Source organism: Leopardus geoffroyi, chromosome A1, assembly GCF_018350155.1.
Source record: "Leopardus geoffroyi isolate Oge1 chromosome A1, O.geoffroyi_Oge1_pat1.0, whole genome shotgun sequence".
Lineage (NCBI taxonomy): Eukaryota > Metazoa > Chordata > Mammalia > Carnivora > Felidae > Leopardus > Leopardus geoffroyi.
In genome coordinates this window covers 111,532,119-111,544,000 of record NC_059326.1, presented here as the reverse complement: position 1 = coordinate 111,544,000, position 11,882 = coordinate 111,532,119, and the positions used below count along the sequence as shown (strand labels likewise).

Sequence of the window (11,882 nt, the reverse complement as noted above, 5' to 3'; positions counted from 1 at the left end):
TTCCCAGCCCCTACCTGAGCACCCCTTTCCCCCCTCACCCAGTAATTGCTTGTATTCAAAGAAGCAAGAGCTTTTATTGGAGGGGGGGGGGGTTAAAACAGACAGAAGGAGGTAGGTGGTCCCAGATGCACTTCCAAAACTGGGTTTTCTAGTTTGAACTTCTCCACGGCCTAAGAGGCTTAGGGTTGGAATGTCCCAGAGAGTCATGGATGGCCTCGAGGGCAAGCCACGGCACATTCCTTCCCTTTTCCTAAAATCCCTTGATTCTGGTGCAGAGATTAGGGCAGCGTACCCCCATATAAGTGCGTGGAAGGATGCCCTCCATGAGGACCCTCCAACCACTCTTCCCAAATAAAACTGCTAACCCGTTCTTGGGCACAGAATCTGTTTTGAGTGAGCCCGGCCTTAGGAAAGGTCCCTATGGTGACTACTTTAAACCCTACAACAGGCCAGACGCCTCCACTCAACCCAGCCAGGACTCTAAGCCTCCAAATTTCCTGAAAGTCACAGAATCATTGCTAGCTCCCCATGGCCCAAAGGGATGGGGAATAGGACACCTGGTTCCAGCCCCAGTAAGCCCCTTCCCTCCTCTCGTCGCGTCCCCATCGTCAAGTGAGCTGCAAGTTGAAGCGGCAAGTAGGGATTGCCCAGTCCGTGTCAGACATGGAAACTGGGGCACAGTGCAGGTGGAGCCTTGCTCAAGGTCACACAGCAAAGCTGGGAGAACACTGAACCCCTGCTCTTACTCCCGCAAGGGAGCTGCCTGCTGTCCCGTGTATGTGATGTATCTGTGAGTGTGAAGAAAGACCCTTCCCTGCCGGGGATAGTGGCCAGTAGAGGGTGAGGCTGGGGAAGAAGAAAGTGCCCAGGTCCCTTCTCCAGCCAACACCCTATCCGGCCAGCATCCTCATCGTCTCCTCTCATTCAGCCATTCCCTGGGCCCAGCAGAACAGACTCCCCCGGGCAGTCCCTACTAGTCACAGTCTCTCTCTGGGGCCCAGGGCCTCTGGGGATTTGGGGCTTCACCCGCAATAGTCTGAAGGCCTTTCCATCCACATAGCAGGCATCAAGATTTCCAAATATAGGGACTAATGTGACTGTCCAAAACACTGCCGGAGGCTTGGGTCCAGAGGAGCACACAGCAGGTGCTCAATAACTACATTAAATGCAATAGTGAGGGATCCAAGCCCCTCAGACTGAACAGCTAGAGCTAGAGTCACAAAACAGTCCCCATCTTTGAAAATCCTGACTCTTTACACTCCGTGGATAGTGAAAAGCGGTGGCCCTCAGCCTCTGAACACCTACAGGCAGAACATTTATTCCAGGTCCCCACCCAGAAGAACACTAGGCTTCCCACATCGGGGAGCTGAGAACAAACCTCCTGTCCCCTACCAGCCTGATCTGGTGCCGAGCATTGTTCTGGGACCCAGAGCCTGGCTGTGTGTGCACGATGTGCAGGGAGCATGTGTGCATGTGTGTGAACAGCACACACCTAGGTGGGTATGCACTACATGTGTGTATGTGCCTGCTCCAGTGTCCTGTCTGTACCCAGGCAGGCTGGGTCACAAAAAGAGGTACCTGCTGCTGCAGGAGACTCAGCCAAGAAATACGGTAAAAGTTGAGGCTGAGGGCAAATGTTGGACAACCATACTTCCCACGTCCCCCTCCTGCCACCCTCCCCCCACCCACACACACCCAAGATTATTTTCATCCTGGGGAGCCCAACTTCGAGAAACTCCCCTTTGGGAGGAAAGGGCAAGAGTCGCTGAGCCTCCCCAACTCAAACCCGTGGGATACATCCTCCCTCTGGCCTCAGCCCCAGCCCCTGCTCCTAGAGTCACAGGCACCCAGTGAGGCTGTGCCAGATCCCAAGGAGCTGTGCTTTCTCCCAGCTCCCAGAGCTGGGGGCCTGGGGCTGACACTCAGGGAGTGAGAGGCAGGCCTGTTTCCACCCTGTACCCACCGCATCCCTGCAGTCCTCACCAAAGAACTCAGCCTGAGGCTGTGGGTCTCCTGATGAGGAGCCAGGGTGAGGGATGGAAGGCAGTGCCTGCAGAACATCCCAGATCCTCAGCCTGCACAGTCCCAAGCAGAGACTCCCAGGAGAGATGGGGAGTGCACCAGGCCCTGGGGTGAGGTGCTGGGTCTGGAGTGTAGGGCAGTGCTTCTCCCCCAGGTTGCCTCCTGCCCAGCGCTGCTCCCATCTGGGAGCTGGTCCGCAGGTGAGGAGCAGAGGGCAGCATGGGGTCCAGCTCTGGCCAGAGGAACAGGTCAGGGTCGCACCCTACCACCCCATCTGCCGTCTATTTGCTCAAGACTCTGCAGTCTCAGAGCCGGCTAACAATTGCTGAGCAAAATCCTTCAACAAACTTCACTGAAGTAGGAGGGGATCATTCTGAAGGGTAGGAGGGGAACTTCTTTGCCTGCACCCATGGAGGCCCCAGTGGCGCTGCAGCTTAGCTACCACCGTACCAGGGAGAGGCTTGAAGGCGGAAGGCTTCCGGGACTGCTGGCCCAGGGTTGGGAAACGGCAGGCACCTGGCCTGGGCCAGGTGTCTGCAGCTCTGGGAAGCCAATGCAGAGGCCGCAGATCGCTGCAAACCTGCCCTGAAGGGGGCAGAAGCCAACCCCCTGGCTGCCAAGACTTGGGCCTGGCTGATTTGGCCGGACTGGTGCAAAACAAGGGGAGAGGGCCCCACAGGAGAGGCTGTGGGGCCTGGCGGGGCTCTTGGGGTCTCCTGCTGCACTCGCCAGAGGCCTGGAGCCAACAGAAACGTTTCGTCTGATTAGAAGCCATCAGTTCTATCCCAATCCCGGAAAATTGACTGCGGTGCAGAGGGGGAGGCCTGAGAAGCAGCCTTGGAGGACAGGGTCCAAGCTAATTAGGAGGCAGCATCCGGGGGCCCATTAGAACGCAGGCTGCTGTCACTCAGCCGGGCTCAGGTCCCGGGAGAAGAGGCCGAGGAAGGAGGGGCCGGCGGCCCCTAGACGAGGACGCCTCTGGGAGCTGCCGGAACGGGCCCCGGGCTCTGCCCCCGCCCTGGCGCTGGCTCGGAGGCGCCCGCTCGGTGCGATCCTGCTCCGAGAACATTCTCTCATCCTGGGCTGTTCTCGCCAGGGGCTGGGGACTTCGAGGCGGCCCAGACAGGAGTCGATTCTGAACAAAACAAGTCATTTGGGGCTTGAGGTGGGCACGAGCCGCGCGGGACTTGGAGGCCAGATGCGTTTCTTTTGTGCGGCCGAGGGAGAAGTCGGTGCGTCAACGGAGAAGGAGGGAGCGGCGCGGCGAGGCCGCGGGGGGGAGGGGGCGGGGAGGCGGCGGGAAGGTGGCTGCGGAGGGGGAGGGCACGGGCGAGGGAGGGCGGGCGGCTCGGGGCTGGATTCCGCCCGCGCTCCCTCGCTCGCTGGCTCCCTCCCTCCCCAGCCCCCTCCCACCCAGGCCCACCCCACCCACCACCCCTGGCGCAGGGACTGCTGGAACCTGGCGGTGCGCACTGTCGCTTTAAGACAGCCTCTGCCGGCGCCGTCCGGAGCCTTAGAAACCGGCCCCGGATCGGGAGCCGGAGCCGGGGCCGGGCGGGCGGCTGAGGCCCGAGCGGCGGGAGCGCAGCGCGGAGCGCGAAGCCGGGTATCCGGTCGCGAGAAACCGCTGCCGCTGCCGCCCGCCTGGCCCCGCAGCCCCGGGCAGTCCATGGGGCGGGCGCGGCGTCGTTGCGGGCGTGGGCAGCCCTGGGGGGCAGCCGCTTAGGCGCTGTGCTCTTGTCCCCGCAGGTCGCAGCCAGGGCGGCCGGGCGCGTCCAGCCCCGGCCCCGGCCCCTGGAGCGTCCGCCGCGGTCCCCGCCTCCATGGACGCCTTCAAGGGGGGCATGAGCCTGGAGCGGCTGCCGGAGGGACTCCGGCCGCCGCCGCCGCCGCACGACATGGGGCCTGCCTTCCACCTGGCGCGCGCCGCCGACCCCCGCGAGCCGCTCGAGAACTCTGCCAGCGAGTCGTCCGACACGGAGCTGCCAGGTAAGCGCTGCTCCCCGCGAGGCGCGCACGGAGCCGAGCCGGGCGCACGGATCGGGGAGCAGGGCCTGGCCCCCGCGCCGCGCCGTCAGTCTCCCTCTACGCTCCAGGGGCGTCACGACCATTTCTTTTCCCGTTCTCGATCTGGGGGGGGGGGGGTGTACGCGGGAATTTACACGCTTTATAAATCGAAATTCAGTGCTTTACTTCCACCCGGTCCCCACGCGCCAAGAGACCGGCAGATGCTCGAACCTACAACGGGAGGGAAGGTCGGACTGACAGCCCCTCTGGATCCGCAGCAAACAGAACGGGGAAAAAATTCGGTTTGCGCAACTGGGTGCCCAGGGGCCTCTCAGACCGCAGGAGAGGAGTCCCTCGAGACTGGAATGGGGAGGCGGGCGACAGAAAGTGCCCAGAGAGACAGAGATGGGACAGACACCCCGACAGGCAGTGGGCGACGATCGAGAGGGAGAAATCGAAGAGAGGGGTGGCGGGAAAAGTCAGAAAAACACACTGGGAGGCGGGGGGAGGACAACTTCAAGTAAATAGACACAGGACAGCGAGGGCGAGCGGGCCGAGGGGTCGGCCCGGCTCGGAGTAGGACCCCCTAATCGAGGGAGACGGGCCCCACGTGGGCCGCGGGACGCGGCAGCCGCCAGGCCGCCCAGCCAGGGCCCCGACTCGACTCGGGCAAGTCTCCCTCCGCGCTGCCTTTTTGTCCGAGCTCAAGCTTTTTACCCCCCCGGGCTGCCCGCGAGCTGGGCCGGCGGGTGGGCGGTGCGGGCAGTGGCGCGACTAATCCTCGGCCGGTCCCGGCCTCCAGGGTCTCCTTTTGGCTCCCGGGCTCGGCGTCCTAACTCGGCGCTGCCGCAGAGCTCTCTGCTTCCCGGGCCGTGGGCGCCTCTGCTGTGTTCGTTTCTTAATCCACCGCTGAGTGTTTCTCTACACGTTTTTAATCTCTATTTATTTCTGTTTTGCATCCCTAAGTGACTTTCTCTGAGAGGTTCTGTTTGCTTGACTTAAAAACAATCAACGCTGGATTGTACTTTTGTTTTCAAAAGTTTTAAGCGTGGCCTTTGGTTGGTTTTTACTTTTAAGATCCAGAGAAATATAAAGTTATAGATTGCTTTTTAAAACCAAATCTTTGTGGATATATTTAACATTTTAACTGTATTTTTCAATATAGAAAGAATCACTACACTAGGCATATTTCTCTGGAATTTAAAATAGCTACGTGCAACATTATTCTTGGGGAGATTTTTAAAAGTCAATCCAAAATGGCGCGTTTCTACAGGATTTTTTCAAAATCCATTTGCAGTGGTGTTATTTTGGTAATTTCAGTTACCTAACTATAGTGTTGTATTTTCCTGGGATTTAAAAATTATCTCTAGAAGGGGATTATTGGGAAGGGGTTAAAAAAATCTATCTACAACAGTACAGTAAGTTGGTGGTGGTGGTTTTTTTTAATCTCAGAGAAATAAATGCCTGTGTCTGCCTGGAGTTTATACACATGCAGCACTGTATTTAGTTAAGGGTGTGTTTGCACAGAGGTATTTGGCTTCTTAATTTGCATTTGCCCTGTGTCCCTATCTGCCTATTTTTAAGAGTTTGTGACCCTTTCTATGGTGTTAGGCACAGAATTGAGTTTATCTGGGCTTCTGTGTTTTGTTTTCATTTTTTTGTTGTTGGTTTGTTTCAATGTGTCTATGATTGAATGTATTTTGTGTAGCTTGAAAGAGAGAGGGGCTAGAGCCCCAGGTCACCTAGACAGAGTCTGTCGGTCTGGGCTGCTGCCTGAGGGATTTTCTGGGCCTTGGGACTTGAGGCCTGGAGCTAAGGCTGAGAACACAGCTGTGTTGTGCCTGCCCAGTGTGGCTCCCACACAGCCCTGGGGAGAAGAAAGTGCAGGGGCTGCAGGCCACAGCCTGGTTCGTGCTCCATGGACCCACTAGCTTTGGGCTAGAAATATGTGATCCTAGTTCAGGAAAGCAGAGACCCCAGATTTAGACGCCCAAGAGCCCTCAAATTGTCATACATTTGCGGGTGACATAAGCAGTAAGGCTGGAGCCTGAGCCCAGCTGCAAGAGCAGGCCCAGCCCGGCAGGAACCTAGGCCTGTGCCTCTCATTCCCGGGCTCTTCTCTGGGGCACGGCTGGCCAAAGGTGACTACCGACGATCAGGCGCCCAGCGGGCTCTTTCCAATAGGGACAATCCTAGGGCCCCTGGCGGGAGGGAGGGCCGCCAGCGCTGATGGCAGGCGCTTCGGTGGAGCCGGGACGGGGTGCAAAAGGGCAGAAGCCCAAGGTGACCGGGGCCTGTCCTGCCCGATTCAGAGAAGGAGCGCAGCGGGGAAGTCAAGGGGCCGGAGGACAGCGGTGCAGGAGGCGCAGGCTGCGGTGGTGCAGAAGACCCGGCCAAGAAAAAGAAGCAGCGGCGGCAGCGCACGCACTTCACAAGCCAGCAGTTGCAAGAGCTGGAGGCCACGTTCCAGAGGAACCGCTACCCCGACATGAGCATGCGGGAGGAGATCGCTGTGTGGACCAACCTCACCGAGCCTCGCGTGAGGGTGAGCGCAGGGTGCGCGTCTGAGGGGACCCGCGAGAAGGGCTGCTGGCTACCTCTGCCGCGGTCCTAAGTCCTCGAAAAGCTTTAAACCCGCGCTCAGACTTTGTCTCTTTGGCACCACTCAGACCTGCTCCCTCCCTCCACCGGAGAGGATTCCACTTTAGGCCCCGCTGCTGCTAAGCCCGTTGGTGATTAGTGACCCTGGCTGCTGCCCGCCTCGAGTCCTACCTGACCCTCGGGCTCTCCTGCAGCCTCACCCCAAGATCCGTGGCCCCAAGGGACATTCCCCTGCCCTGCAGGGCCCAGGGCCCAGGGCCCTCTGGGATGTTACTACCCTTCACTGCGCAGAGGGTTCCCCGCTGATGAGGACCTCCGGAGCTGCTGGCGTCTTCCCCTGAAAACGAAAGGGAAAGGCAGATCTTGCCTGGCAACCTGGGAGAGGCCTGAAGGGTACCTATGCTTGGGGGTCTCAACACTTCCTGGGGCGGTGATCCCAACCACAGCCTGCTTCTGCTGAATCTCAGTATAGTCCCCACCTGACTCCTCTCCAGTCATTCAGCCAGTGCCGAGCTCGACCCTTTCCCTCGTGCCCTTTCCTGTAGGGCTGGGGTCAGGTGAAGGAGGAGCAGCTCTGGTGCCAGAGTGACCCTCAGGCTGGGTCCCTTTGGAGATGTAAGATCTCTGAGCCATGACCACATGATGTCTGCACACTCCCTCTCCTCACCCTTTGGTTCCCAGTAAAAGCAAGAGATTCGATGTTCTCTTGCCAGAGCAGCAAGAGAATCATTTCTTCTGTGGGTGTGCAAATATTTAATCAGATATTGTGAGCAAGTCCCAAGCCAGCCCAGAGTGCTACCTGGCCTACTGACTCCCTCCTATAACCCAAGCTCTCACCCCTCCCGTCAGGCTAGCCAGCCCGGTGGGACGCGAGTGAAGACAGCACTCAGTAATCCTGAACTCACTAATCCTGCCTGGGTTTATGGTGGCAGGAGTGGTGTGGGGGTGGAATCAGGCAATGTCAGTGTGGGGGATTGGAAAAGGCTGAGATGCAGGGGACCCACAGCCTAGCTCAGGAAACTCAGCCCAGGGTTGGAGGAGGGCTGAGGAGGGTAGAGGTCATACAGTGGGAGGATAGGTGAGGATGGGCAAGGACCAAGAGTTGGGAAAGAAGAGGTTCTTACTAAATTGTGGGAGAAAGTGGAGGGGAGATTAGAGAGAAACTAGTGAGAAGTGAACGGAAATTAAATATTTGCAGAGAAACATATTTGGCATATATTTAGGCGGCAGGAGAGAATCATTTAAGGGAGGGCAAAAGGATCAAACATTTGAGGAAAATAAAGAATTGACTATTTAAGAAACAGTAATGGTCAGATATTTAGAAAGACGGGGAAGAAACTTAAATATTTGAGGAAGAATCAAAAGGATCAAAAATGAGGGATAACGGAGAAAATGGACTGGGGGGGGATAGTTCAGATAGCAGGGTGGACCAAATGAAAATAAACGTTTGGAGGAGAAATGGGCATATCAAACATTCCCGATAAAGATGGAAACAGATTATTTGAGGAGTGAAAAATAGAATGAAGAATGAAGGGAGTCGGGAGATCTTATATTTCAGGGAAGAGAAATACCTTTTGTATTCGAGGGAGAAGAAAAAGAATGGAATATTTAGGAGACAGACCGGGACCCGTTTGGAGGAGAAGGCCGGAGATGGACTGGTTGAGAAAGGAAGAAAGCAAACGAATATTTGCTAAAACAAAAGAGGATCGCTCCGGATTAGGAAGAGAAAATAGATTTAACTCGGGGGGAGAGGATCTAGATCAGAAAAGGGGAAAGAGGAATGTTTTCTGGGGACAGGAAAGGAACCATTAAGGAGAGGCTGCAGGGGCGGAAATATCGGAGAAAAGAGACGAAATTCGGAGAGAAGGAACCCGGCGGAGGGCTGGGTGGGGGGGCGGTGGAGGGAGTGGAGGTGGAGGGGACTTCCCGCGCTCAGCAGCCCTGACCCTTCTCTTGCCCCCTCCCCCAGGTCTGGTTCAAGAACCGGCGAGCCAAGTGGCGGAAGCGCGAGCGTAACCAGCAGCTGGACCTGTGTAAGGGCGGCTACGTGCCGCAGTTCAGCGGCCTGGTGCAGCCCTACGAGGACGTGTACGCCGCCGGCTACTCCTACAACAACTGGGCCGCCAAGAGCCTGGCGCCAGCGCCGCTCTCCACCAAGAGCTTCACTTTCTTCAACTCCATGAGCCCGCTGTCGTCGCAGTCCATGTTCTCGGCGCCCAGCTCCATCTCCTCCATGACCATGCCGTCGAGCATGGGCCCGGGCGCCGTGCCCGGCATGCCCAACTCGGGCCTCAACAACATCAACAACCTCACCGGCTCCTCGCTTAACTCGGCCATGTCACCGGGCGCCTGCCCGTACGGCACGCCCGCCTCGCCCTACAGCGTCTACCGGGACACGTGCAACTCGAGCCTGGCCAGCCTGCGGCTCAAGTCCAAGCAGCACTCGTCGTTCGGCTACGGCGGGCTGCAGGGCCCGGCCTCGGGCCTCAATGCGTGCCAGTACAACAGCTGACCGCCCCCGCCAGGCCCCGCGGGCCCGCGGCCGGCACGGCGCCGGGGCGGGGGCGGCGCGGAGGACCTCGCCACGCCGCGGCCCCCGCGCCCGCGCAGCCCCCTCCTCCCCACCTCCCCACCTCCGGGCTGGTTGTGTGTTTGCTTTTCTGGACCCCACTCTGCCCTCCCAAACGAGACGAAACAAAACAAAAAGACGTCGGAGAAAAAGTGCTGCGAAAAAAAACGGATGAGTTGCAATTTCCCTCGGGATGGCGCGGGTGGTGTGTGTTGGCTCCCTCGGGCCCCGGCGGGCCGTTGCGCGGAGGGGACGCGGCGCGGGAGGCGGGCGGTCCGGAGAGGACCCCCTCGTAGCCCGCGTTCCCGCCGCGCTGGACCCGGAATGAGTGGCCGCGCCTGCGGACTGGACGTGCGGAGCCCGGGCAGGCTGGCCCCGGCCCCGTACGAACCGAGGTGCCCCCTCCAAGCTGGCCCCGGCCGAGCGTACCTTAGCTCGATTCGGATCCGAGTTGGAGCGGCCGTTGGGTCGGAGATGACGGTGCCCAGCCTGGGATCGGGGACTCGCTGTGGAGCCGCACGCGGCCGCGGCGCGCCCGGAAGAGCCGTCGGCCGCCCAGAGCCCCGGAGTCCTCTTTTAAGGCTAAGGAGACGCAGCTGGCGGTGCGGACGTGGCAGGAGAACGGGGTGGGCTCGTCTCCGAGCACCCGGCCTCCGAGCTTCGCCGCAGGCCCAGGTCCTCCGCTCCGCTCCCGGGCTAGGAGGTGGCCCCCTTGGCCCGGCGAAGAGCCCCCTCCTCACCGCCCGCCGTGCAAGAGTCGAGCCGGGAGAGCTCGGGGCGCGGCCAGGGTCCCCGCGCCGCGCCCACTTTGCACACCCGCTCTCCGGCCCGCGCCCCTGTTTACAGCGTCCCTGTGTATGTCGGACTGACTGTATAGAATTATAAATCTGTCTATATCGACTTGTCCATGTACGTCTATTAAAACCATAGTACAAGCGTGCTAACCACTGCCGAGCCCCGACTGCTTCATTCCACTGGGGAGGGAGGCGGGTTAGAAAGGGAACGCCGCCACCGCGGGTTCTGAGGGCTAAAGAGAGGAGCCTAGGCAGCCGCCCTTCAGTGGAGAGGGAGGTGCCCTCTCTTCCCACCGCAATTCCCGACCTGCTCTGCCCGGCTCCCGAGAGGGCGCCATTTGGCGCTCCGGGCTCCGAGTCCGCGCCCAGCAGGCGCTCACCCGCTGGGCCGCTCAGCCTCAGCGCTGTGCTCAGCCGTCCTAGCCAGCGTCCCCACTTCCCCGGCTGCCGGGCTCTGCAGGCTCTTCCCAAGCTATGTCTGCGGGGACCCCCGAAGCCCTCAGGGTGCTCCGTGGCCCTTATTCACCGGGGGAGTTGGGGTGAGGGCCACTGAGAGCCCCCTTGGTCCGGGAGTTGCCTTTCCTCCTGTGGGCCCAGTACCCCCACCTTGGAGCCCTGCCCTAACTGCTCCAGGCGGACTGAGGGTGCAGGATCAGCCGGTGTCTAGCCAGGGCCTCCCTCAGCCTTTCCCTCCTGAAATGACACTCAGGGGCATCCGGCAAAGCTGTGCTGGAGAAAGTGACCATCACACAGAATTAACTTCTCACTTCCCTTCCACCCCAACTTATTGGAAGGAGGCTGCGGGCACTTCCACCCTCCCCAGGCTTTGGAAACTACTGAACAAGACCAGCCTGTAAACTGCCTGTAAAATTCTGCTTCCCTTAAGTAAGTCACTTCCAATGGCAAAACAAAATGTTTGCAGCTGCAGCGGGGGAGGAAGGAGGGGCTGGTATTCTGCTTTAGAATCACCTTGTGACTAGGATTGGCGCTGCCCTGGAGCTGGACCCAGGCAAACCCTAGATGGGAGTGGGGCACAGCCACGGGCTTGATCGTGAGCTAATAGCTGGAGAGCCCTGTGCACACATTCGCAAACCAGATCAGCCCTGCCTCTGAGGTCAGGAGTGTTGTCCCTATTATACAGATGATGGAACCGAGACTTCATCATGTCATGCAACTGGGCCAAGATCACAGAGAGTCAACAGTCTTTAGATTCCAAAGTATCTTTCCTCTGGTCTTCCCACATTAAGATGAGGAGTGGAGGATGGCCCAGGATGATGCTGTAGGATTTGCATTGTGGGGTTCTGAGAAGGACAGGGCCAGATACACAGGCTAGAGGAGGGAGGTGGGTGGAGGGAAGGCTGGGGCAGGGGGCTGGAGCCAGACCACCCCTCCCCCAACGGCTCCAGTCCAGAGCTCTGACCCCTCATTCTCTGGAAACATAAACATAATCACATCTGGACTCAGAGTGCCTCCCCCAGCCTCACACATCTGCCAAGGCCAGGGGGCCCTGGTCTCTCTTGAGGGCAGAAGGCAGGAGAGACCTAGGAGATGGGACTGGAGGAAAAAGGGAGGCAGAGAGGCCTCTCCTGGAAGTCAGGCCCCGCCTCAGGTGACTCGGCCAACGAGGGGCTCTCGTAGAGACTCAGTGTGGCTTTGGGGCCACAGACCAAACAGCTGCAGATGGGCAGCAGGGCAGAAGCAATCCCAGAATGACCTCATCATCCAGCAAGACCCATGGCCAACAAGGTGAGTGTAAGACCCTGGGTCGGGCTCCCCCCAGCTCTCCTGTGGCTGCAGATAGTAGCCAGCCCTTCCCAGCTGCACCAGCTACAGAATCATCTCTGAAGGGAGGCTGAGAAATATATGGGGTTCTGGAAGCCCAATCCTCT

General features: G+C 59.1%; 1 protein-coding gene across 1 annotated transcript; it reads left to right on the top strand.

Annotated features, from left to right (window-relative positions):
* The first annotated feature begins 3,115 nt into the window (after positions 1–3,115).
* Positions 3,116–10,146, top strand: PITX1 (paired like homeodomain 1). The gene is made up of 4 exons (XM_045489473.1): positions 3,116–3,254; positions 3,772–4,011; positions 6,342–6,574; positions 8,600–10,146. Exons 1-4 carry the CDS (start codon positions 3,221–3,223, stop codon positions 9,140–9,142), a joined length of 1,050 nt encoding a protein of 349 aa, XP_045345429.1. The 5' UTR covers positions 3,116–3,220; the 3' UTR covers positions 9,143–10,146.
* Positions 10,147–11,882: the final 1,736 nt, after the last annotated feature.

Coding starts and splice junctions, on each gene's coding strand:
- PITX1 (XM_045489473.1), top strand. CDS start 3,221: ATGCGTTTCTTTTGTGCGGCCGAGGGAGAAGTCG. Junction 3,255..3,771: donor TGCGGCCGAGGGAGAAGTCG/GTGCGTCAACGG, acceptor TTGTCCCCGCAG/GTCGCAGCCAGGGCGGCCGG. Junction 4,012..6,341: donor GTCCGACACGGAGCTGCCAG/GTAAGCGCTGCT, acceptor TGCCCGATTCAG/AGAAGGAGCGCAGCGGGGAA.